Genomic DNA, 27,690 nt, shown 5'->3' on the forward strand with positions numbered 1-27,690 from the left:
AAAGTGAATGTGTCAGGGAGAAAGAGATAGAGAGAGAGGAGCAAGATGGAGGGGAGGGGGAGGTCTCTGATGGGGCGTGCACTTCACGCTATTAGGCCTACCCTAATTACCTGTAAATTGTGGTACTGGTGACTGCTCTGCAGCTGGGACTTGGAGCCAGCCAGGTAGGGCCCCCGCACCCCCTTCTAGATCCTCCATGTGGCTGCAGCCTACGTGGGAGGTGCGGGGCTGCTATCAGCAGTTGTGGATGCTCTCACCATGGTCGGGGGTGAAGGGGGATCAGTGGGCCTTGGAGGCAGCCATTGACTGGGTGCATCCAGCCTATGACTGGGTGCAGGGAAGCAGCAGGCCCTGGAATCAGCTTGGGCCCCATAGCAGCTGCACACACGGTACTTGTGCCACTGGATGTATCTCCCTTGCCCTTTCTACTACATGTATCTATTTTGCTCTTTCTTTCTATGTTGTCTACATATCTTTTGTGATTTCTTTCTATATCATGTGTGCCCCCCCCCCTGCCCTTTCTTATATACCACGTGTATCTTCTAAACCACTTTTTTCTGTATTGTGTGTATCTGCGCTGACCTTTCTTTTGATAATGGGGTTAAATAAGAGTTGATCGCAGCAGCAAATTTGTTAACAGGCAAAACCATGTGCACTGCAGGGGAGCCAGATATAACATTTGTAGAGAGAGACAGATTTGGGTGGGTTATATTGTTATATGGTTTCTGTGCAGAGTAAATACTGGCTGGTTTATTTTTACACTGCAATTTTGATTTCAGATTGAACACACCCCACCCAAATCTAACTCTCTCACATGTTATATCTGTCCCCCTTGCAGTGCACATAGTTTTGCCCAACTGCTAACAAATTTGCTGCTGCGATCAACTCTAAATTACCCCCATTGTGTGTATTTCTTTCACCCTTTCTATATTATCACTGTCTCTTTTGCCATTTCTTTATCTATCATATTTATCCCCTCTGCCTGTTTGACTTTTATATGTTGTATGTATCTCCTCTGACATTTTTTCTAAATCATGTCTGTCTTGTCCTTCTATTTTATATATTGTATATACCTCCTTTCTTTCTATGGTATATCGGGTGTATCTCGGACAATCTTTCAATCTTTATTTCTATATCGCGTGTATTTCCTTTGCCCTTTATTTGAACTGTATATTGTGTGTATCTCCCCTGAACTTTCTTTTTATAGTATATTGGGTGTATTTTCTCTACCCTTTCCTATCTATATCATGTGTATCTCCTTCTAACTTTCTATATCACATGTATCTCCTTCTACCTTTCTCTCTATATCACATGTAACTCATTCTATCTTTCTTTCTTCATCACATGCATCTCCTACTTTTCTTTCTATATAGCATGTTTCCTACTATCTCTATATCATGTGTATTCTTTATACAGCATATCACGTGTATCTCATCCTACCTTTCTTTCTGTATCATGTGAACAAGGGCACAGCTACCATAGGTGCAGGGAGTGCAGCTGCTATGGGGCAAAGAGCAGAGAGTGGCCACCATCTCTGTCACAGTTACATGTGTTATATACATTTTTCACAATTGCTATAATGCTGGAGGGCATTATAATGTTACATAATATGAAGTGGAGCACTGTAATGTGGCACAATATGAAGAATAGAACTATGGGCATAATATGAACAGGGGGCACTATAATGTGACATAATATGAACTGGGGACACTGTATGTCATAATATGAATTGGGGATACTGTGTGGCATAATGTGTACTGGCAGCCCTACAATGTGACATAATGTTAACTAAGGCACTACTATGGGGCATAACATTAACTAAGGCACTACTACAGTTCAGAAAATGAACTTAGACACTATTACAGAACATAACATTAATAATTGCTCAGAGAGGCCTCTTGCTAGAAGCATTGGGACAGGGGCCTCTTCAAAATGTTACTATGGTGCCCACAAAGTTCTGGCTACGCCCCTGTATGTGAATCTCCTACTTTTCTTTCTATATCACGTGTATCTCCTCATACCTTTCTTTCTACAACATGTGTATCTCCTACTTTTCTTTCCATATCATGTGTCTCCTACTTTTCTTTCCATATCACGTGTATCTCCTCATATCTTTCTTTCTATATTATGTGTTTCTCCTCCTACCTTTCTTTCCATATCATGTGTATTTTCTAGAGATGAGCGCCTGAAATTTTTCGTGTTTTGTGTTTTGGTTTTGGGTTCGGTTCCGCGGCCGTGTTTTGGGTTCGAACGCGTTTTGGCAAAACCTCACCGAATTTTTTTTGTCGGATTCGGGTGTGTTTTGGATTCGGGTGTTTTTTTCAAAAAACACTAAAAAACAGCTTAAATCATAGAATTTGGGGGTCATTTTGATCCCAAAGTATTATTAACCTCAAAAACCATAATTTACACTCATTTTCAGTCTATTCTGAATACCTCACACCTCACAATATTATTTTTAGTCCTAAAATTTGCACCGAGGTCGCTGTGTGAGTAAGATAAGCGACCCTAGTGGCCGACACAAACACCGGGCCCATCTAGGAGTGGCACTGCAGTGTCACGCAGGATGTCCCTTCCAAAAAACCCTCCCCAAACAGCACATGACGCAAAGAAAAAAAGAGGCGCAATGAGGTAGCTGTGTGAGTAAGATTAGCGACCCTAGTGGCCGACACAAACACCGGGCCCATCTAGGAGTGGCACTGCAGTGTCACGCAGGATGGCCCTTCCAAAAAACCCTCCCCAAACAGCACATGACGCAAAGAAAAAAAGAGGCGCAATGAGGTAGCTGTGTGAGTAAGATTAGCGACCCTAGTGGCCGACACAAACACCGGGCCCATCTAGGAGTGGCACTGCAGTGTCACGCAGGATGTCCCTTCCAAAAAAACCCTCCCCAATCAGCACATGATGCAAAGAAAAAGAAAAGAAAAAAGAGGTGCAAGATGGAATTGTCCTTGGGCCCTCCCACCCACCCTTATGTTGTATAAACAAAACAGGACATGCACACTTTAACCAACCCATCATTTCAGTGACAGGGTCTGCCACACGACTGTGACTGATATGACGGGTTGGTTTGGACCCCCCCCCAAAAAAGAAGCAATTAATCTCTCCTTGCACAAACTGGCTCTACAGAGGCAAGATGTCAACCTCATCTTCACCCTCCGATATATCACCGTGTACATCCCCCTCCTCACAGATTATCAATTCGTCCCCACTGGAATCCACCATCTCAGCTCCCTGTGTACTTTGTGGAGGCAATTGCTGCTGGTCAATGTCTCCGCGGAGGAATTGATTATAATTCATTTTAATGAACATCATCTTCTCCACATTTTCTGGATGTAACCTCGTACGCCGATTGCTGACAAGGTGAGCGGTGGCACTAAACACTCTTTCGGAGTACACACTTGTGGGAGGGCAACTTAGGTAGAATAAAGCCAGTTTGTGCAAGGGCCTCCAAATTGCCTCTTTTTCCTGCCAGTATAAGTACGGACTGTGTGACGTGCCTACTTGGATGCGGTCACTCATATAATCCTCCACCATTCTATCAATGTTGAGAGAATCATATGCAGTGACAGTAGACGACATGTCCGTAATCGTTGTCAGGTCCTTCAGTCCGGACCAGATGTCAGCATCAGCAGTCGCTCCAGACTGCCCTGCATCACCGCCAGCGGGTGGGCTCGGAATTCTGAGCCTTTTCCTCGCACCCCCAGTTGCGGGAGAATGTGAAGGAGGAGATGTTGACAGGTCGCGTTCCGCTTGACTTGACAATTTTGTCACCAGCAGGTCTTTCAACCCCAGCAGACCTGTGTCTGCCGGAAAGAGAGATCCAAGGTAGGCTTTAAATCTAGGATCGAGCACGGTGGCCAAAATGTAGTGCTCTGATTTCAACAGATTGACCACCCGTGAATCCTTGTTAAGCGAATTAAGGGCTGCATCCACAAGTCCCTCATGCCTAGCGGAATCGCTCCCTTTTAGCTCCTTCTTCAATGCCTCCAGCTTCTTCTGCAAAAGCCTGATGAGGGGAATGACCTGACTCAGGCTGGCAGTGTCTGAACTGACTTCACGTGTGGCAAGTTCAAAGGGCATCAGAACCTTGCACAACGTTGAAATCATTCTCCACTGCACTTGAGACAGGTGCATTCCACCTACTATATCGTGCTCAATTGTATAGGCTTGAATGGCCTTTTGCTGCTCCTCCAACCTCTGAAGCATATAGAGGGTTGAATTCCACCTCGTTACCACTTCTTGCTTCAGATGATGGCAGGGCAGGTTCAGTAGTTTTTGGTGGTGCTCCAGTTTTCTGTACGTGGTGCCTGTACGCCGAAAGTGTCCCGCAATTCTTCTGGCCACCGACAGCATCTCTTGCACGCCCCTGTCGTTTTTTAAAAAATTCTGCACCACCAAATTCAAGGTATGTGCAAAACATGGGACGTGCTGGAATTGGCCCAGATTTAATGCACACACAATATTGCTGGCGTTGTCCGATGCCACAAATCCACAGGAGAGTCCAATTGGGGTAAGCCATTCCGCGATGATCTTCCTCAGTTGCCGTAAGAGGTTTTCAGCTGTGTGCGTATTCTGGAAAGCGGTGATACAAAGCGTAGCCTGCCTAGGAAAGAGTTGGCGTTTGCGAGATGCTGCTACTGGTGCCGCCGCTGCTGTTCTTGCGGCGGGAGTCCATACATCTACCCAGTGGGCTGTCACAGTCATATAGTCCTGACCCTGCCCTGCTCCACTTGTCCACATGTCCGTGGTTAAGTGGACATTGGGTACAGCTGCATTTTTTAGGACACTGGTGACTCTTTTTCTGAGGTCTGTGTACATTTTCGGTATCGCCTGCCTAGAGAAATGGAACCTAGATGGTATTTGGTACCGGGGACACAGTACCTCCAACAAGTCTCTAGTTGGCTCTGCAGTAATGATGGATACCGGAACCACGTTTCTCACCACCCAGGATGCCAAGGCCTCAGTTATCCGCTTTGCAGTAGGATGACTGCTGTGATATTTCATCTTCCTCGCAAAGGACTGTTGAACAGTCAATTGCTTACTGGAAGTAGTACAAGTGGGCTTACGACTTCCCCTCTGGGATGACCATCGACTCCCAGCGGCAACAACAGCAGCGCCAGCAGCAGTAGGCGTTACACGCAAGGATGCATCGGAGGAATCCCAGGCAGGAGAGGACTCGTCAGAATTGCCAGTGACATGGCCTGCAGGACTATTGGCATTCCTGGGGAAGGAGGAAATTGACACTGAGGGAGTTGGTGGGGTGGTTTGCGTGAGCTTGGTTACAAGAGGAAGGGATTTACTGGTCAGTGGACTGCTTCCGCTGTCACCCAAAGTTTTTGAACTTGTCACTGACTTATTATGAATGCGCTGCAGGTGACGTATAAGGGAGGATGTTCCGAGGTGGTTAACGTCCTTACCCCTACTTATTACAGCTTGACAAAGGGAACACACGGCTTGACACCTGTTGTCCGCATTTCTGGTGAAATACCTCCACACCGAAGAGCTGATTTTTTTGGTATTTTCACCTGGCATGTCAACGGCCATATTCCTCCCACGGACAACAGGTGTCTCCCCGGGTGCCTGACTTAAACAAACCACCTCACCATCAGAATCCTCCTGGTCAATTTCCTCCCCAGCGCCAGCAACACCCATATCCTCCTCATCCTGGTGTACTTCAACACTGACATCTTCAATCTGACTATCAGGAACTGGACTGCGGGTGCTCCTTCCAGCACTTGCAGGGGGGGTGCAAATGGTGGAAGGCGCATGCTCTTCACGTCCAGTGTTGGGAAGGTCAGGCATCGCAACCGACACAATTGGACTCTCCTTGTGGATTTGGGATTTCAAAGAACGCACAGTTCTTTGCGGTGCTTTGCCTTTTGCCAGCTTGAGTCTTTTCAGTTTTCTAGCGAGAGGCTGAGTGCTTCCATCCTCATGTGAAGCTGAACCACTAGCCATGAACATAGGCCAGGGCCTCAGCCGTTCCTTGCCACTCCGTGTGGTAAATGGCATATTGGCAAGTTTACGCTTCTCCTCCGACAATTTTATTTTAGGTTTTGGAGTCCTTTTTTTACTGATATTTGGTGTTTTGGTTTTGACATGCTCTGTACTATGCCATTGGGCATCGGCCTTGGCAGACGACGTTGCTGGCATTTCATCGTCTCGGCCATGACTAGTGGCAGCAGCTTCAGCACGAGGTGGAAGTGGATCTTGATCTTTCCCTAATTTTGGAACCTCAACATTTTTGTTCTCCATATTTTAATAGGCACAACTAAAAGGCACCTCAGGTAAACAATGGAGATGGATGGATTGGATACTAGTATACAATTATGGACGGGCTGCCGAGTGCCGACACAGAGGTAGCCACAGCCGTGAACTACCGCACTGTACTGTGTCTGCTGCTAATATATAGACTGGTTGATAAAGAGATAGTATACTCGTAACTAGTATGTATGTATAAAGAAAGAAAAAAAAACCACGGTTAGGTGGTATATACAATTATGGACGGGCTGCCGAGTGCCGACACAGAGGTAGCCACAGCCGTGAACTACCGCACTGTACTGTGTCTGCTGCTAATATATAGACTGGTTGATAAAGAGATAGTATACTCGTAACTAGTATGTATGTATAAAGAAAGAAAAAAAAACCACGGTTAGGTGGTATATACAATTATGGACGGGCTGCCGAGTGCCGACACAGAGGTAGCCACAGCCGTGAACTACCGCACTGTACTGTGTCTGCTGCTAATATAGACTGGTTGATAAAGAGATAGTATACTCGTAACTAGTATGTATGTATAAAGAAAGAAAAAAAAAACCACGGTTAGGTGGTATATACAATTATGGACGGGCTGCCGAGTGCCGACACAGAGGTAGCCACAGCCGTGAACTACCGCACTGTACTGTGTCTGCTGCTAATATATAGACTGGTTGATAAAGAGATAGTATACTCGTAACTAGTATGTATGTATAAAGAAAGAAAAAAAAACCACGGTTAGGTGGTATATACAATTATGGACGGGCTGCCGAGTGCCGACACAGAGGTAGCCACAGCCGTGAACTACCGCACTGTACTGTGTCTGCTGCTAATATAGACTGGTTGATAAAGAGATAGTATACTACTATTATATACTGGTGGTCAGGTCACTGGTCACTAGTCACACTGGCAGTGGCACTCCTGCAGCAAAAGTGTGCACTGTTTAATTTTAATATAATATTATGTACTCCTGGCTCCTGCTATAACCTATAACTGGCACTGCAGTAGTGCTCCCCAGTCTCCCCCACAATTATAAGCTGTGTGAGCTGAGCAGTCAGACAGATATATAATATATATAGATGATGCAGCACACTGGCCTGAGCCTGAGCAGTGCACACAGATATGGTATGTGACTGACTGAGTCACTGTGTGTATCGCTTTTTTCAGGCAGAGAACGGATATATCAAATAAACTGCACTGTGTGTCTGGTGGTCACTCACTATATAATATATTATGTACTCCTGGCTCCTGCTATAACCTATAACTGGCACTGCAGTAGTGCTCCCCAGTCTCCCCCACAATTATAAGCTGTGTGAGCTGAGCAGTCAGACAGATATATAATATTATATATAGATAATAGATGATGCAGCACACTGGCCTGAGCCTGAGCAGTGCACACAGATATGGTATGTGACTGAGTCACTGTGTGCTGTGTATCGCTTTTTTCAGGCAGAGAACGGATTATAAATAAAAGTGGTGGTCACTGGTCACTATCAGCAAAACTCTGCACTGTACACTACTGAGTACTCCTAATGCTCCCCAAAATTAGTAAATCAAGTGTCTAAACGGAGAGGACGCCAGCCACGTCCTCTCCCTATCAATCTCAATGCACGTGTGAAAATGGCGGCGACGCGCGGCTCCTTATATAGAATCCGAGTCTCGCGATAGAATCCGAGCCTCGCGAGAATCCGACAGCGTCATGATGACGTTCGGGCGCGCTCGGGTTAACCGAGCAAGGCGGGAAGATCCGAGTCGCTCGGACCCGTGAAAAAAAACATGAAGTTCTGGCGGGTTCGGATTCAGAGAAACCGAACCCGCTCATCTCTAGTATTTTCTCCTACCTTTTTACATCACATGTATCTTCTTCTATCTATCTTTCTATATTACATGTATCTCCTACTTTTCTTTCTACAGCATATCACGTGTATCTTGTTTTACCTTTCTATATCTCGTGTATCTCCTCATACCTTTCTTTCTATATCACGTGTATCTCCTACTTTTCTTAATGCAGCATATTATGTATATCTTGTCCTACTTTTCTTTCTATATCACGTGTCTCCTATCTTTTTCTATATCACGTGTATCGCCTACTTTTCTTTCTATATCACGTGTCTCCTCCTACCTTTCTTTCTATATCATGTGTTTCTCCTACTTTTCTTTTTATATCATGTGTCTCCTCCTAACTTTCTTTCTATATCACGTGTATCTCCTATTTTACTTTCTACAGTATATTACTTGTATCTTAACCTACCTTTCTTTCTATATCACGTGTATCTTCTACTTTTCTTTCTATAGCACGTATATCTCCTACTTTTCTTTCTACAGTAGATCACGTGTACCGACCTACCTTTCTTTCAATATCACATGTTTCTCCTCCTACCTTTCTCTATCACTTGTATCTGCCTCTATCTTTCTTTCTTTATCACATGTACTGTATCTCCTCCTACCTTTCTTTCTAGATCACGTGAATCTCCTCTGCCCTTTATTTGAACTGTATATCGTGTGTATCTCCCAAGAACCTCTTTTTATGTTATATTATGTGCATTTTTTCTACCCTTTCCTATCTATGTAATATGTATCTCCATCTAACTTTCTATATTACGGGTTATTCCTTCTATCTTTCTTTCTTTATCACATGTATCTCCTACTTTTCTTTCTATATCATACAGTATGTATGTCATCCTACCCTATTTTCTAAATCACTTGCATCTCCTACTTTTATTCTATAGTATATCATGTGTATCTCATCCTACCGTTCTTTCTATATCACGTGCATCTCCTACTTTTCTTTCTATATCACTTGTATTTTGTCCTACCTTCTTTCTATATCATGTGTATCTCTTTATACCTTTGTTTCTGTATCATGCGTATCTCCTCCTACTTTTCTTTTTATATCACTTGTACCTGCTTCTATCTTTTTATCTATATCACATGTATTGTATCTCCTCCTACCTTTCTTTCTATATCACATGTATCTCCTTCTTGTCTTTCTATATAACATGTATCTCCTCTACCCTTTATTTGAACTGTATATTGTGTGTATCTCCCCTGCACTTTCTTTTTATGGTATATTGTTTGCACTTTCTCTATCCTTCCCGTTCTACAGTATGTGTATCTCCTTCTAAACTTCTAATCACAAGTATCTATTTCTACCTTTCTTTCTATATTACGTGTATCTCTTTTTATATCATGTGTATCTCCTTTTATCTTTCTTTATCACATGTATCTTACTTTTCTTTCTAAATCACATGTCTCCTCCTAACTTTCTTTCTATATCACGTGTACCTCCTTTTATCTTTATTTCTTTATCGCATGTATCTCCTACTTTTCTTTCTATATCACATTTGACTCCTACTACCTTTCTTGCTATATTATGTGTATCTCATCCTTTCTTTCTTTCTTTCTTTCTTTCTTTTTTCTTCTTTATCACATATACTGTATCTCCTCTTACTTTCCTTTTTATATCACATGTATCTCCTCTAACCTTTCTTTCTATGTGCATCTCCTTCTATCTTCTTTCTATATCACATATACTGTATCCCCTCCTACCTTTCTTTCTAAATGATGTGTATCTCCTACTTTTCTTACTATATCACATGTTTCTCCGCCTACCTTTCTTTTTATATCACGCATATCTCCTCCTACCTTTCTTTCTAAATTACGTGTGTATCTCCTCCTACCTTTCTTTTCTATGTCATGTGTATCTATCTCCTCCTACCTTTCTTTCTGTGCCATGTGTATCTCCTCCTACCTTTCTTTTCTATGTCATGTGTATCTATCTCCTCCTACCTTTCTTTCTATATCATGTGTATCTGCTCCTACCTTTCTTTCTATGTCCTGTGTATCTATCTCCTCCTACTTTTCTTTCTAAATTATGTGTATCTCCTACTACCTGTACCTTTCTTTCTATACCACATATATCTCCTTCTACCTTTCTTTCTATATTATGTGTATTTCTTTCTTTCTTTCTTTCTTTCTTTCTTTCTTTCTTTCTTTCTTTCTTTCTTTCTTTCTTTCTTTCTTTCTTTCTTTCTTTCTTTATCACATGTACTGTATCTCCTCTTACTTTCCTTTTTATATCACATGTATCTCCTTCTACCTTTCTTTCTATAACACGTTCATCTCCTTCTGTCTTTCTTTCTTTCTATATCACTTGTACTGTATCTCCTCCTTCCTTTCTTTTTAAATGACGTGTTTCTCCTACTTTTCTTTCTATATTGCGTGTATCTCCTCTGTCCTTTATTTGAACTTTTTATTGTGTGTATCTCTCCTGAACCTTCTTTTTATGGTATATTGTGTGCATTTTCTCTACTCTTCCCTATCTATATCATGTGTATCTCCTTCTACCTTTCTTTCTATGTCATGTGTATCTCCTCCTACCTTTCTTTCTATGGTGGTCATTCCGAGTTGTTTGCTAGCTGTTTTCGGTCGCTGCGCAGAGATCAGGCAAAAAAGCAGCACTTCTGCGCATGCGTATGCGGCGCAATGCGCACACGTGACGTACTTTCACAATGGCTCATGCAGTTTTACACAAGGTCTAGCGAAGCATTTCAGTCGCACTGCTGTCCGCAGAGTGATTGACATGAAGTGGACGTTTCTGGGTGTGTACTGACCATTTTCAGGGAGTTTTCGAAAAAACGCAGTCATGCCAGGAAAAACGCAGGTGTGGCTGGGCGAACGCAGGGCGTGTTTGTGACGTCAAAACAGGAACTGAACAGTCTGAAGTGATCGCAAGCGTTGAGTAGGTCTGGAGCTGCTCTGAAATGACACAATTTTTTTTGTAGCCGCTCTGCGATCCTTTCGTCCGCACCTCTGCTAAGCTAAAATACACTCCCAGAGGGCGGCGGCTTAGCGTTTGCTCGACTGCTACAAACTGCTAGCTAGCGAACAACTCGGAATGACCACCTATGTCCTGTGTATCTATCTCCTCCTACCTTTCTTTTTAAATTATGTGTATTTCATACTTTCTCTCTTTCTATATCACATGCACTGTATCTCCTCTTACTTTCCTTTTTATATCACATGTATCTCCTCCTACCTTTCTTTCTATATCACATGTACCTTATCTATGCCTACCTTTCTTTTTAAATGACGTACATCTCCTACTTTTCTGTCTATATTGCATGTATCTCCTCTGCCTTTTATTTGAACTTTTTATTGTGTGTATCTCTCCTGAATCTTCTTTTTATGGTATATTGTGTGCATTTTCTATACTCTTCCCTTTCTATGTCATGTGTATCTCCTCCTTCCTTTCTTTCTGTGTCATGAATATCTCCTCCTACCTTTCTTTCTATGTCATGCGTATCTTTCTCCTCCTACCTTTCTTTGCATGTCATGTGTATCTCCTACCTTTCTTTCTATGTCCTGTGTATCTATCTCCTCCTACCTTTCTTTCTAAATTACGTATATCTCCTCCCACCTTTCTTTTTATTTCACATGTATCTCCTTTTATCTTTCTTTCTTTATCACATGTATCGCCTACTTTTCTTTCTATATCACATATTTCTCCTCCTACCTTTCTTTCTGTATCACACGTATATCCTCTCTCTTAATTACGTGTATCTCCTCATACCTTTCTTCCTATGTCATGTGTATCACATCCTACCTTTCTTTCTATGTCATGTGTATCTCTCTTCTACTACCTTCCTTTCTATGTCATGTGTGTCTCCTCCTACCTTTCTTTCTATGTCCTATGTATCTATCTCCTCCTACCTTTCTTCTGAATTATGTGTATCTCCCACTACTTTTCTTTCAATATCACATACAGTATGTCTCCTCCTACCTTTCTTTTTTTATGTCATGTGTATCTTTTTCTACCTTTCTTTCTATTTCACGTGTATCTCCTATTAACTTTATTTCTATATCACATTTTTCTCCCCCTACCTTTCTTTCTATGGGGGTAATTCCAAGTTGATCACAGCAGGAATTTTGTTAGCAGTTGTGCAAAACCATGTGCACTGCAGGGGAGGCAGATTTAACATGTGCAGAGAGAGTTAGATTTGGGTGTGGTGTGTTCAATCTGCAATCTAATTTGCAGTGTAAAAAAGCAGCCAGTATTTACCCTGCACAGAAACAAAATAACCCACCCAAATCTAACTCTTTCTGCACATGTTATATCTGCCTCCCCTGCAGTGCACATGGTTTTGCCCAACTGCTAACAAAAATCCTGCTGCAATCAACTTGGAATTACCCCCAATATCACGTATGTCTCCTCCTACCTTTCTTTCTATGTCTTGTGTATCTCCTCCTAACTTTCTATTTCATGTCTATCTCCCCCCACCTTTTCTTTCTATGTCATGTGTATCTGTCTCCTCCTACCTTTCTTTCTATGTTATGTGTATCTCCTCCTACCTTTTTCCTACAGTATGTCATGTGTATTTATATCCTCCTACCTTTCTTTCTATATCACATATTGTTAGGGTCTCCTGCCCTGTGCTGCCACGTCGTCATGGCAACCGGGAGACAAGTGCTAGCGGAGTAACCTGAGCGCAGCTGATACTCCGGTTCGGGTCTTTTGCTGTGCAGTGGTTATAGGCTCTGTGCACGGCAGGGGATCCGGTGCTGGTTTTTGTGCTCACAGTCTGTGAGGTCTGAGTGGGGCGTGGACAGCACCTGCTTTATAAGGCCTCTTCTCAGGGTAAGCAGATGCTGCTGAATCTTTGTTGGTTAGTCAGTTCCTGAAAGTTAACCAGTACTGTGTAGCTTTGTATTTGTTTGTTGCTTACTGCAAATAGGCCTGGGGATTTGGTATTACACTCTGCCAATCCAGACCTAGCAGTAAGACTGGAGTCAGTCGTTTAGCTTGCTGGGGTTCTGTTACTACTCTGTGAACTTAGCAAGTTTGCGGCTGTATTCTAAGACTTGCCTGTCTAATCCTGTCTCACTGTGCTAGGTGTCAGGGGTCAGTTTAGTGGCAGTAAGCTGAACCTGTGCACTGCAAGTGAGAATTAGGATTGTGGAGACTCTCCTTGTGTCTATCATTCCATCTCTGACCAAGGAGTTTACTGCCACACCCGTTGGTAACCCTTTAGGGTTTTGCTGTTGCCCTTAGCAACAGCATTTCGGGTTCTCTACGTATTAAAACACAACATCTTGCTTTTCCCATCTGAGCAGTTCTAATACAAGGGAGATACCCAGTTCCTTAGCCTCTGGGCTTCTCTGTTCACCTTGTCTGTATTTTGTTACCCTATTACCTTCTGTGTGCGTTGTGTCATATTCCCCAGTCTGTCTGTGAGTCCATTTGTTTTGCATAACAGTTCAGACACCAGTGCATTCCTGCAGGGACTGGAGTGCATAACAGTTCTGACACCAGTACTTTCCTGCAGGCACTGGTGTGCATAACATATTCAGCAGCCTAATACTCCTGTTGAAATTTTGTGGGAATATGGAGCATACCCCTCAAAATACGTTGCAACAGGTGGTCGATCAGGTGCAGGTCCTGACTCGACAATTTAATGATTTGTCCATTAAAATGCACACCTCCCAGGCTGCTGGCGGAGCTCCCGCAGCAGCAGCACCTGCAGGGGTTAAGGAGCCGAAAGTAAATCTCCCGGATCGTTTTTCTGGAGATCGCTCGCAGTTCTTTTGTTTCAAGGAGAGCTGCAAGCTATACTTCCGGCTTAGGCCTCAGTCTTCTGGGTCGGAGATTCAGCGGGTGGGCATAGTGATTTCCTTGCTACAAGGAGACCCACAGGTCTGGGCATTTGGGTTGCAGCCTGACTGTCCGTCGCTTAAAAGTGTTGATGCTTTTTTTACGGCACTGGGCATGTTGTATGATGACCCTGACAAGACGGCCTCAGCCGAGGCTCAGATTTCGATCCTTAAGCAAGGGCGAAGGCCAGTTGAGGTTTACTGTACGGAGTTTCGGAGGTTGGCCCATGATACCCAGTGGAATGACCCAGCCCTGAGACACCAGTACCGAAGAGGTCTTTCTAACCAGATAAAGGACCAACTGGTACAATATCCCTTGCCTGATAGCTTGGATCAGCTCATGCAGTTATCCATCCGGGTGGATAGACGGCTGAGAGAGCGTAAGCTTGAAAGGGAGACTGAGATTTCCTTCCTTCCCAAGGGAACCTCAGACTCTGAGGAATTTTCCGAGGAGCCTATGCAGATTGGGGCTACCCGCCTCTCCTCGCGTGAGAAGACGCGGAGGAGACAGCAGGGGTTGTGTTTGTACTGTGGGAATAAAGGTCATGTGGTAGTATCATGCCCAGAAAAGCCGGAAAACTTCAGGGCCTGAGGGTGATGGGAAATATCCTGTCAGGCCAGAAGTCAGAATTTCCCAAGAAGACTTTTATCATTCCGGTGACCTTGAAGATCCTCGGTCAAACTGTCAAGACTGAGGCCTTTGTGGACAGTGGGGCCGACGGGGTTTTTATGGACCGCCAATTCGCCCTGAAACACTCTGTTCCCTTAGTACCCTTAGCATCGGAAATTGAGATTTGTGGGTTAAACGGGGAACCATTATCCCAAGGTAAAATTACCTCTTGCACTAGCCAGATTTCTTTGTTTATTGGAGCCACACACTCTGAAAAATTGTCCTTTTATGTGACTGTCTGTACTTTTGCCCCATTGGTGTTGGGGTTACCCTGGTTAAGGGCCCACAATCCTCAATTTGACTGGGTCTCTGGGGAGATTCTTAGTTGGGGTACTGATTGTTTCAGGAGTTGCTTGAGCCTTCCAGTCAGGCTCTCGCAGCTAAGTTTGCCAGGATTGCCAGGGTGTTATGCAGATTTTGCCGACGTGTTCTCCAAAAAAGTTGCAGAGGTACTACCTCCCCATCGCCCCTATGACTGTGCCATTGATTTGTTGCCAAATGCTAAGCTTCCCAAGAGCAGGTTGTACTCCCTGTCACGTCCTGAGACTCAGGCTATGGCAGAGTACATTCAGGAGAACTTGGCTAAGGGATTTATCAGACCTTCACAGTCTCCAGTTGGGTCGGGGTTCTTCTTCGTGGGTAAAAAGGACGGTTCGTTGCGACCCTGCATCGACTTCAGGGAATTGAACCGTATCACGATTAAAAACTCATACCCACTGCCTCTCATTTCGGTCTTGTTTGACCAGCTTCGTATTGCCACCATTTTTTCTAAGATTGACCTACGCGGTGCGTACAATCTAATCCGAATAAGAGAGGGGGATGAATGGAAGACTGCCTTTAATACCCACTCAGGGCATTATGAATATTTGGTGATGCCTTTTGGGCTCTGTAATGCCCCGGCAGTCTTCCAAGATTTCATGAATGATGTGCTCAGGGAATATTTGGATAGATTCTTAGTTGTATACTTAGATGACATCCTAATCTTCTCCCATTCCCTGGAGGAACATCGGAAGCATGTACGCTTAGTCCTCCAGAAACTCAGAGGCCACCGGCTTGGGGCGAAGCTGGAGAAGTGCGAATTTGAAGTTCAGCAAATCGCATTTCTAGGATATATTATCTCCCCAGAAGGTTTCCAAATGGAGGGTTCCAAGGTACAGGCAGTCCTGGATTGGGTGCAGCCCACTAGTTTGAAGGCGCTTCAGCGTTTCCTGGGCTTTGCGAATTTTTATAGACGATTTATCGATGGATTTTCGTCTATAGTGGCGCCCTTGGTGGCACTCACTAAGAAAGGGGCGGATGTTGCTCACTGGTCTTGTGAGGCTAAAGCGGCTTTTGCCCGTCTCAAAAGGGCATTTGTTTCGGCCAAGGTGCTGCGACACCCAGATCCAGAGCGTCCTTTTGTGGTGGAGGTGGATGCCTCTGAGATGGGTATTGGGGCAGTGCTTTCTCAGATGGGAGTGTCTGATAATCGCCTTCATCCCTGTGCTTACTTTTCCCGTAAATTTTCGCCTGCCGAGATGAATTATGACGTGGGTAACCGGGAATTGTTGGCTATTAAGGATGCACTCGAGGAGTGGAGACACTGGCTTGAGGGGGCTAAGTTTGTGGTCTCAATTCTCACTGACCATAAGAATCTGGCATATTTAGAGTCAGCAAAGCGTCTCAATGCCAGGCAGGCACGATGGGCTTTGTTTTTTGCTCGCTTTAATTTTTTGATAACATATCGCCCTGGGTCAAAAAACATCAAGGCTGATGCGCTCTCGCTGAGTTTTGCTCCAATCCAGGAGACCACCGAGGAGCCGTTGCCCATTGTTTCCCCATCATGTATTAAAGTGGGCATTACCCAGGACCTCTTATCATTAGTCCTTAGAGCACAGGAGCAGGCTCCTCCAGACCTTCCGGTAGGTCTTTTGTTTGTGCCTCCTAGGTTAAGACAGCGAGTGTTCCTGGAATTCCATGCCAAGAAGTCGGCAGGTCACCCGGGTATTGCCAGAACTCGGGAGTTGCTATCTAGGGCGGTGTGGTGGCCCTCGGTGGCTAAGGATGTGGATCAGTGGGTTCGGGCATGTGACATATGTGCCCGAAATAAGACTCCTAGAGGGGTTCCTGTTGGCCCATTACATCCACTCTCTATCCCATCTAAGCCATGGACCCACATTTCAATGGATTTTGTGGTGGACTTGCCCAAATCCTCGGGGATGACAGCCATCTGGGTTGTCGTTGACAGGTTTTCGAAGATGGCGCACTTCGTTCCACTGGTTGGGCTGCCATCGGCCAGACGCCTGTCTGAATTATTTATGCTGCATGTTGTGCGTCTCCACGGGTTGCCACTTGATGTGGTCTCTGACCGCGGATCCCAGTTTGTGGCCAAATTCTGGAGGGCATTTTGTTCCGATCTCCAGATTTCTGTCAGCTTGTCGTCAGGCTACCATCCGCAGTCTAATGGGCAGACTGAAAGGGTGAACCAGTCCTTGGAGCAGTTCTTCAGGTGTTATGTCTCCAAGTGTCAGACTGACTGGGTTGCTCATCTGTCCATGGCGGAGTTTGCCTATAACAACGCGGCTCACTCTGCTACAGGGATCTCTCCCTTCCTTTGTGTGTATGGGCATCATCCTAAGGCCAATTCTTTTGACCCCCTGGACTCCACGCCTGGTGGTTCCTCTGTGGTTTCGGTCCTTAGAGGTATTTGGCGGAAAGTGAAGAAAGCCCTTGTGTCTGTGTCATTAGTGACCAAAAGGGTTTTTGATAAGCGGAAAAGACCCTGCAGCTTCAAATTAGGAGACTTCGTCTGGTTGTCTACCAAGAATTTGAAGTTGAGACAGCCATCTCATAAGTTAGGCCCCCGGTTCATCGGCCCTTATAAGATCACCAGGGTTATCAATCCGGTGGCATTTCAGTTAGATCTGCCCCGTTCTTTGGGTATCAATAAAACATTTCATTGTTCCCTTTTAAAACGGGCGATTAGTAATCCTTCTTCCAGTGGAAGACCTTCCCCTCTTCTGATACGTGGCCAGAGGGAGTTTGTTGTTGAAAGGATTCTTGACTCCAAGGTGGTTCGGGGTCGGCTGTCATTTTTGGTGCACTGGAAGGGGTATGGCCCGGAGGAGCGGTCGTGGGTGCGCAGTTGTGATCTTCATGCCCCCAGACTGATACGCTCTTTCTTCTCGCAGTTCCCCGATAAACCCGGTGGTAGGGGTTCTTTGACCCCTCGTCAGAGGGGGGGTACTGTTAGGGTCTCCTGCCCTGTGCTGCCACGTCGTCATGGCAACCGGGAGACAAGTGCTAGCGGAGTAACCTGAGCGCAGCTGATACTCCGGTTCGGGTCTTTTGCTGTGCAGTGGTTATAGGCTCTGTGCACGGCAGGGGATCCGCTGCTGGTTTTTGTGCTCACAGTCTGTGAGGTCTGAGTGGGGCGTGGACAGCACCTGCTTTATAAGGCCTCTTCTCAGGGTAAGCAGATGCTGCTGAATCTTTGTTGGTTAGTCAGTTCCTGAAAGTTAACCAGTACTGTGTAGCTTTGTATTTGTTTGTTGCTTACTGCAAATAGGCCTGGGGATTTGGTATTACACTCTGCCAATCCAGACCTAGCAGTAAGACTGGAGTCAGTCGTTTAGCTTGCTGGGGTTCTGTTACTACTCTGTGAACTTAGCAAGTTTGCGGCTGTATTCTAAGACTTGCCTGTCTAATCCTGTCTCACTGTGCTAGGTGTCAGGGGTCAGTTTAGTGGCAGTAAGCTGAACCTGTGTCTATCATTCCATCTCTGACCAAGGAGTTTACTGCCACACCCGTTGGTAACCCTTTAGGGTTTTGCTGTTGCCCTTGGCAACAGCATTTCGGGTTCTCTACGTATTAAAACACAACATCTTGCTTTTCCCATCTGAGCAGTTCTAATACAAGGGAGATACCCAGTTCCATAGCCTCTGGGCTTCTCTGTTCACCTTGTCTGTATTTTGTTACCCTATCACCTTTTGTGTGCGTTGTGTCATATTCCCCAGTCTGTCTGTGAGTCCATTTGTTTTGCATAACAGTTCAGACACCAGTGCATTCCTGCAGGCACTGGAGTGCATAACAGTTCTGACACCAGTACTTTCCTGCAGGCACTGGTGTGCATAACACATATATCTCCTCCCACCTTTCTTTCTGTTTCATGTGTATCTCCTTCTACCTTTCTTTCTATGTCATGTGTATCTCCTACCTTTATTTCTAAACAAGACACATCTCTTTCTAAACATAGCATTTTTGTCCTTTCTCTCTATACATACAACAACCATCTATCCTGACATTCCTTTGTAAATATAACAAATATTTTTACTACCTCATACTCTGACCTTCTCTTTCTAATCTAATCTAATTTCTCTTTAACCCTCTCTATGTTTTCTGTGTGTATATTTTTTGAATTAAAACTATAAGAAGTAATTTGCTTTTTTAATTTACTGAAATATTCCTTAGGTATTAGTGTCACATCTATATCTTGCAGATTTATTTAGTAACAGTTTCTCATATAGCACAGCAAATTCTGTTGCGTTTTACAATTGGAAACAACAGTGATAAAGCAAAACTGGTAGGCCCTGCTCGCAAGTTTACAATCTGTACTCCTCTTCTTTTCCACAATGTCTTTCTTTGCTCTTCCTCCTTCATCCCCTGTATATTATGCTATAAACACTCGTAGTATGTATTTTCCACACATTTGTTATAGTATATGTGTGTACATCAAATATCTCTTGTAGCTACAGTATCAGAATGTTTCAGTCATTTCTTCTACACTTTTGTCGCAAACACTGCTGAGCAATGACTTTCTTCAAAGAGCTGAAACCTAACCAAGAATCATGGCTGACATCTTTAATGTAGAGCTGTGTCCTCATACATCTGGCTGCAATACACCATGCAGCGCGAGAAGCCTGGCACAAGTGAGCTGCTCAGATGTGCATTTTAATTGCAATGCGATGTGACAAAATCGCTTCATGCAACTGTACTGCTTAATTTGATATGCAACACTTTATCTACGTGGAATTGCGTTTGAATCTGTATACGAAGAACAATGGAACATGGCATGAATAAAGTCTCGCCCGCTGCATTGGAGCACTGTGTATACAGATTCAGAGACTCATATTTCTTTAACTGCCAGGGCTGTAAGTATTCAGCATGTACTTGAGTAGGAAGTCTTAAAACGTTTTCAACATACCAATTCAGTGGTTTCCAGCATTTCTTGGCTTTTAAGGATATTGATCATTATTTTTCCACATATATTATCAAAGTCTTTCTTTGTGCCTTTCAAATTAATCTATTTTTATCTTTTGTTAACATGCATCTCCACTTTAACCTTTGATTTAGAATATATAGAATATATATTGAACTGGGGTTATGACTCAGAGGTGCAGGCAGTGCTGGTGTTTGCGCAGTTGGGCGATTATATGATATTGCATGTGCAAAAAGTATAGAAACCCTTACTGCGCATGCTTGAACAAATGTGTGCGATGGCGTACACATTTGCACATGGCATGAGATGGCGCCTGAGATCTCTGGGTATTTAAGGGCGTGAGGTGACCTACAGGGTAAAGGGACGGCAAAATGAGGTGTCTAGGGCATGTTTTGGAATTGTCACAGGCATGTTGCAGCAGGTGGCTATAATCTATTTCGCAGCACCGGAGCCACAGTGGCCATATTTTGAGAAAGTTACAAGGGAGGCTGAGCGCTAGGCAGGAGCTGCAGGAGGAGTCGACGTTGCGACCGGTGGTGGAGTGATCAGATCACGATAGGAATGTTCAAGCTGACATTTGCATATTTAAAAAAAACTTGCAAATCCTTGAAAAATCGCAGCTGCTCATGATTTGGGTGCACCTCTCAGGCCCTGATTTTTGTTAAAATCACATGGCATTTGAGGCTGCCAATGTAAATCCACATTAAGGGGGGAATTCAATTAACCGCAGTAAATTACGGGAGGTAGCCTTGGGCTTTAATGTCTGGGGCTATTCAATTTACCCTAATAGCCTTGTTAATGCCCATTAAAGTAGCTTGTTAACGGACGCTACCACAAAAAGTTCATGTAATCGTTCGTTAATAGGGTCGCGGCACCCATTAACCCCTGAGATATTGAGGGGTTTCAACCTACTATGGCAGGTGGGAAAAAAATCACTGATAACTCATGGCTTCTGTGCTAATTGGGTAGCCCATGGGGATAATTTATCCCACGGTAATCTACCACAGCTAATTAAATTCCGCCTTAAGTCTTGATCTCGGAATTCCTATCAAAAGGTGTTTTTTTATTCTCATTTATTGGTCATCAGTTGTGTATATATATTCTTATAAGAAAATAGCTGCAACTTAGAGCATGTATAGATTACATCTTCCTCCTATAAATCTTTTTAGTTTAATATACTGTGTGTATAAACTGAGATACAATTCCATATAAGTGATGCAGAACACAGAGAAAATGTAAGCTGTAATGTTTGCAGATATACTGCAGATGGTGATACTGACCCAGAGAGCAGAGATGTCGCAGTGAAAGCAGGAAGTCCCTAGCGAGTGGACCTTTAAAGGTCATTAAGGTGCACTGAGGTCAATGGCTCATGAGGCACTGGATTGTATCACAGCAAGATTTGCACACATATATTTATGATCTGATGGTAAGCTTTGAGTATAAAAATGACTAGTATAATACAAAGATTATATGAATAATATAAAGATTATATTTATAAGTTCTAAATATCATCTTTGTATTATTCTAATTATTTTTATAGTAAAAACTCTGGAGTATAAATAGAGAATGACAGGTGAGTCTCTGCCTCCCCTGCCTACCCTGACCGCATATCACTGTTAAAGGTGCAATAGAACTGTGGATTTAGAAATTTTGGTCTTAGAGCCAAATAGGATGTCTTGGAGGATAGGTGAGATCAGAGAAAACATATAGAAGATTGAGCGATAGCTTAGGTAGAAAGTGTGAGATTTGTAAATATTATGTAAGAACTAATTAAATCATGGAGAAAGGCAAAAGTCTATTCTCACTGAAAGTTTTGTTTTGTGTTTTTGCCCATTTGCCATTCTTAATATATCCTTCTAAAAAATATATATATTGTATTTGTCATACTTATATTACTCATATAACCTGTAGCACAATTTATTTGTGCATCACTTTATTAATTGCTATTTTAAGCAGATTGAACAAATTCATCTCTACACAATATTTTCTATATTTTCAATATATTCGTTCTTCTGCTTAATAACTTACTTATAGTACACATCTCTATAACTGTCATGCGTTTATCTATCATGAAAGTACAACCAGCAACCAGATAAGAACATTTGAATCTTTAGGAAAAAAATCAGTAAATGTTACTGCTCTGTAAAACCTGAAGCCAACAATCTCAGTCTTCATGGATCAGGGTCTAGAAAACACATATCATAGCAGTAATTTATTTTTCTTATAACTCTAGTATATGTGTTGTACTTTCCAACATTATCTCGTGTCTTATCATACAGAAACAGAATCTCACTTACTGTGCAATAAGGTTTTAATTTTATGTCTCCACTATAAAAATGTTACTTTTCGTCCTTACAAAACAATCACAAATTTCACTTAATACAGTCATCCTTTTCTTTTTCTCGTTTCACCCCAAACATATCTCTTTCAGTTCATATATAAAATGTTCATATTTAAAATGACAGTTACCTTTTAATAAAAACTAACCATGCACTTACCATCTAAATTCCATCTTCAATGCCAGCTATAAAAAACGATTCTTAGCACCTGCAGAATGCCATGTCACATGGCTTATCTTCCATAATACATTAAAGTATCAAATGTCAGTTATATCATCTCTTTCTTCTCATCTAGGATATCATTTAGTCACTCTTCCCATTTTTAGCATCTCCACAATCAGCAAATACAGTATGTCTCTTGTCTCGTCTCTAAAGTGCAATACACTGTGTTACTCTGTCTTCTGACTAAAATATCACTTAGCTATAACATAAAGCCAATATGTGTATTGCTTTCTTGCTCTTTTAATTTAATTGTATAGCCAAGCAAAAAATAATAAATAATAATACAAACAGACTAGAGAAAGAAATATTTGGCATGGAATATCTAAACATACTGCACCCACGTATTCAGATGTCACTCATGGGCAACCTTACTATATTGGCGCATGGAGGATTCCTAAAGAGACGGGCATTCAGATCCAAGCAATATGTGTGCCAAAGTCACCAGTATAACTGTGGTTGTGTAGATACAGACGTAATATAAGCATAGAAGAGGAGGGAGCCCAAACAGTGTAGTTTATTCTAGCAATCAAGAAAAGTAGGCAAATCTCTTCTCTACAATGATTATTTTTGGTGAATATGTCCAGAGTCACCTATTCAAGCTTAAGTTGGCATTTCAGCACTGGAGCCTGGACTATAACTCAGCATGAATACCTGGAGCTTTTCTTAATTATCCTTTTTTGGCTCATTATTTGTCCTATAAATAGGACTTTTAGTACCTCTCATCCATCTTTCTTCATATCTAACACTATAATATGTCACAAACCCAACACATCTTCAGTATTTCGTCACTTCGGCACCCTACCAGCTAATACCCTTATAATGTATGTACAGAAAGACATGCCCATGTATTGAATGTACAATATTATGATGCAATTATCTTTTATCCACCGGAACAACCAATTCATTTTACAGTTAATGTATATATATATATATATTGCAAATACTGTACTATAAACATTATACATTTCTATTTTATTTATAATATTAATTTATACATTTAAGCTTGCAGACAAATACATGTATTGCAGGGATACTTGGAATGGCTTTGCAATGAATACTTATTACAAATGTGACCAATGTTACTGCACTGCTTCCTGAGGCATATTTTCATGGCACCTTATACCAGCACATAAATGAAGGGATGCCTGCTAGCTGCTCAGCTTCCAAATGAGCTGACTGTGTAGTACAGTAGCACTGGTGACATTTGCATGGCAATATTTAAATTGACTTTTCTCTTTCAGGTTGCTTAGAAAATGTTGTTTTATTTTTGTTTTTCCAGATACTACCTGTATGCTCTTGCTTTATTTTAGCTTAAAACAGTCCCAATTTATGTTGCCCAGCAAATCTTATGTCTTATTTCTCCTGCAATAACCAATCACCAAAAAGCATATCTTGCAATCGCCAGCACCCCAAAGCAAATTGGTCCTGATTCAGGCTCTGACGCAAGTGGAAAAATCATGCAAAGTACAGATTGCCGGGTTGGGTTCTGCATCATTGGGCTCCATACAGCAGCAGATGTCAAGTGACTGACAGTCTGCAGCCATTTAGAGGTGGAGCGGGGATGGCAACACCAACTGTTTCACAAAAAGCAGGCATATCAAGGCAAGGGTCTTCTGATGGACATCACCTGGCCTTTGTGATGGAGCTGCAGTGGCCAGCTTACATGGCCTTATGGGTCACTCAGCCGGCTGACAGTGTCTCAAGTGATCCAATACTACATCCTTGGACATGGTATATAGATTTATACAAGTGCACTGTCAGCAGCCACTGGTAGAGGGATGGTCAAATTCCCTTAAACGAATATGGCAAAAACAATATAGGAACCAGCGCTGGCTGTAAAAATGTAAACAATCTGGACTATTTGTTGTAAAATAAATATTAGACAATTTATTTATCAATACACGTTCAAAAGAGTATATATAGAAGGGTATACGTTTGAACTGAAAACTTTTAGTAAAATAGACCATGCCATCAAATTGATAGGATAAATAATGCCATTAGATTGGAATAATTGATTCTCAGCTGATCCACTATATTGGCTCCTAAAGGTTAATCCTCATTAGGCAAGGACCTCCTCCAAAGGATCACAGTCAGCATATAAGTAATGGATATTACCAGAAATTGATTGTGGTCATCCCTTGATGTGCTGTCAGCCTTAGGAATTGTCCATTTATGGCCAGAAGGTAATTCAATTATTAATTGTGGTATCGGCTCACAGATTCAGGCACAGATTGAGCCTGAATCTGTGAGCTGATACCACAATTAGTTATTCCGGACTCCTGTCATCCATCTCTGGCATCAATTGGACATTGTGCTCCACCATCTGGATCAGCAGCTAAACACTTTTCATTTGAATTCCCTTCTGGCCATATATGGACAATTCCTAAGGCTGACAGGACATCAAGAGATGACCACAATCAATTTTTGTTAATATCCATTACTTATATGCTGACTGTGATCCTTTGGAGGAGGTCCTAGCCTAATGAGGATTTACCTTTAGGAGCCAATATAGTGGATCGGCTGAGAATCAATTATTCCAATCTAATGGCATTATTTATCCTATCAATTTGATGGCATTGTCTATTTTACTAAAAGTTTTTAGTTCAAACGTATACCCTTCTATATATACTCTTTTGAATGTGTATTGATAAATAAATTGTCTAATATTTATTTTACAACAAATTGTCCAGATTGTTTACATTTTTACAGCCAGCGCTGATTCCTATATTGTTTTTGCCATCCTTGGACACAGGTGTGGTATGGCTGACCGACGGTCAGGAGACCAGCGGTCAGCATACTGACGCCGGGATCTCGGTAGCATACTGACACCAAGTGCAGCAAGCCCCTTGCGGGCTCGGTAGTGACCTGTGGTCGCCACAAGTTCTGTTCCCACTCTATGGGTGTCGTGGACACCCACGAGTAGAAATAGTCCCTGTTGGTTGGCATGCCGACCGCTGGGATAGTGAGGGGGCGGGATGCTGGGGGAGGTCATGTGACCCCTTGGACACCGCAGAGGATCATGCATGCATGCATGCAGGAGGTGTCTACTTATACCAGATGCCTCCTGCTGCATTTACATATCTGAGCATCGCTGCTGCTTCCATGTAGGCAGCAGTGATGAACACTCTAACCTCATCTGAATCAGGCCCATTGTTATATGACATGTTACTACTTACTGCAGAGGTTCCCATTTCCTTCTTCTGCAGATTTATGGGGTTGGCACTTGAGCAGGGGACCTCCATTTGTCCTTTTATTTCCACTGTGGAACTGAAATGTCAAAAAGGCTCCACTGTGCTTTTTCCAGCCCCAGGTGCTGGGGCCCTGATACAGATGGACCCATATTGCTGGACTCCTTCTCGTCCCTGAGCACCATATCTGCCACATGGTCTGCCTCAGCGGAAATTATGTTCTTGTCAGTAGTAGAATATGTATGAGTGAAGGAGAAATTCTACAGAAGGGATGTTTTAATTATGCGATGGATTGTGAACATTATGGGGCTGATTCAGAGGTGGATGCTATAGTGATTACCTTGCATTTGGTCGATGTTTACAGATCTGAGCATGTGCAGAAGCCTCACTGAGCATTTGCAGATCCTGGAATGCGATGTCACTCACAGTGCCCCAAATGCCATAGCATGATTGGCATCCTGTTGGCATTTGGGGTCAGCGACCGGATGCGTCCCAGAAAATGGGGGTATGTTGGCCATGTTTTCTGGACATGCCAAAGCCAGTGGCTGCTTCCTGGGATGCAGCTTCATTGGTCCCAGCAGTGTGAGTTTACCGGGATCCTATCAACCTCATGGTTACTCAGATGTCTGAAGTTCACGCAGGTGATCAGATGCTGTGTCTTTGGACGCAGCAGAGGATCAGGGAAGCCGGCAGTGGTTGTCTTTTTATATACTATAGCACAGCTGCTGCATACTAAGACACAATGGCTGTGCAAAAGTGTCCACCCCTGAATCAGCCCTTCTGCCCAATTACAATCACTAAAGAAAAAAATGGCACCTGAGGAGTCCACCGTGATTCTTGTTTTCTAACTCAATTTAACTTTACTCAGTAGCCCAGTTGAGCATGCTCCAGCTCCAGCCAGCCTAGACTATGTGAACATACCAGCTGCTTCAATAAATCAAACTGCTACTGCTGAGCAATACACAGCTCTCCCAGCCCCACCGCTTCCAGCTGCCGCTCCTCCCTATGTCCCTGCTGCTGCTTTTACACCATCCAGTGAGAGGTAATGCATTTTATGCACAAATTCTGTATGTTTTTTTGTCTGGTTGAATAATAAAGTGTACGGATGAACTTCAATATTATTATTTTGATTTGGCTTGCTATCTTGTGAACAATTTCCAAATTGACGTCAGAATAATATGCAAGCTTACAAAACCGATCCTCCCTTTACATACGTGTACCTGTAATGTAATGTATATAATAAGTGTACCTGTAATGTATATAAAGTAGGGTGGCCCTTTTGTGGGAATTCAGGTCTACTATAGGCATGCCCAAATCGAAAACTGTTGTTGCTGGATGTTCAAGACAGTTTTAGTTATAAAGTGCCGCCATGACTCCTAAAGAATTAGTAAGCTACAGTCTTATAACTATTTTCGACCCACAAAACAGCTACTTTCACTGTGTTCAGTCATTATTATTTTATTTATTTATTAACATACATTTATATACTGCCGGTATACTCCACATCACTTTATTATTGGGAATAAAGCCAGTAATAAAACAAGACTGGATAGTGACAGACAAAGAGGTAAGAGGGCCCTGCTTACAAATGTACAATCTATATGAATGTAGACTGCTTATTGGTCCAGTCAGATTGCAGTGGGTAAAAGTGCTTAGAGGGGCAATGTAATTAAATCGCTATGCTGATTTGGGGATGCGTGAGAATGGAGGGGAATACGTGGGAGCCTTGTGTCACCGGTAGAGGATGTAACTGGGTACAGTATTTTAGGAAGGTCACAATGGAGGTTCCTGAATTTGATAACTTTGTCAAACGTTGCCTTTTAAGTGCCTAAAATGACCTGACATAGAGTAGGTATGATCACATTTTAACCTTCCTATTTATTTGTAAATGCTTCTACAGAATAACAAGTTCCAATCCAGAAAAAGTCAGTTGCAAGGAATCAATTAATGGATATTTTATTTTCCGCTTTGTTTAACATGCCCCGAAAATCAATTAGTCTGGAGTTCTTTTCATTTAATTTACTTTAATATGAGTGTTGTGTGCTTTATTATAATGTGTGTAACTAATTATTTTTGCTCATTAAAGATGCAGTTCTACTTAGCAAATTACAGATGACTATTTTAAGGAGAGAGAATTTATTTGGCAATCAATCCATATAATGTTTT

At 42.8% G+C, this 27,690-nt stretch overlaps 1 protein-coding gene across 3 annotated transcripts in view; it reads left to right on the top strand.

The window, feature by feature from the left end:
• Positions 1 to 27,690, top strand: part of LDB3 (LIM domain binding 3) — a 256,017-nt gene that overhangs the window by 145,084 nt on the left and 83,243 nt on the right. The window contains exon 9 of one of the 3 annotated variants that reach the window (XM_063958827.1): positions 4,961 to 4,966. The exons of the other annotated variants lie outside the window; for them this stretch is intronic. Coding sequence (XP_063814897.1) covers positions 4,961 to 4,966 — 6 coding nt within the window. The remainder of the gene's footprint in view (positions 1 to 4,960; positions 4,967 to 27,690) is intronic. 3 annotated transcript variants of the gene reach the window in all.

The sequence above is a fragment of the Pseudophryne corroboree genome, chromosome 3, assembly GCF_028390025.1.
Source record: "Pseudophryne corroboree isolate aPseCor3 chromosome 3, aPseCor3.hap2, whole genome shotgun sequence".
Classification (NCBI taxonomy): domain Eukaryota; kingdom Metazoa; phylum Chordata; class Amphibia; order Anura; family Myobatrachidae; genus Pseudophryne; species Pseudophryne corroboree.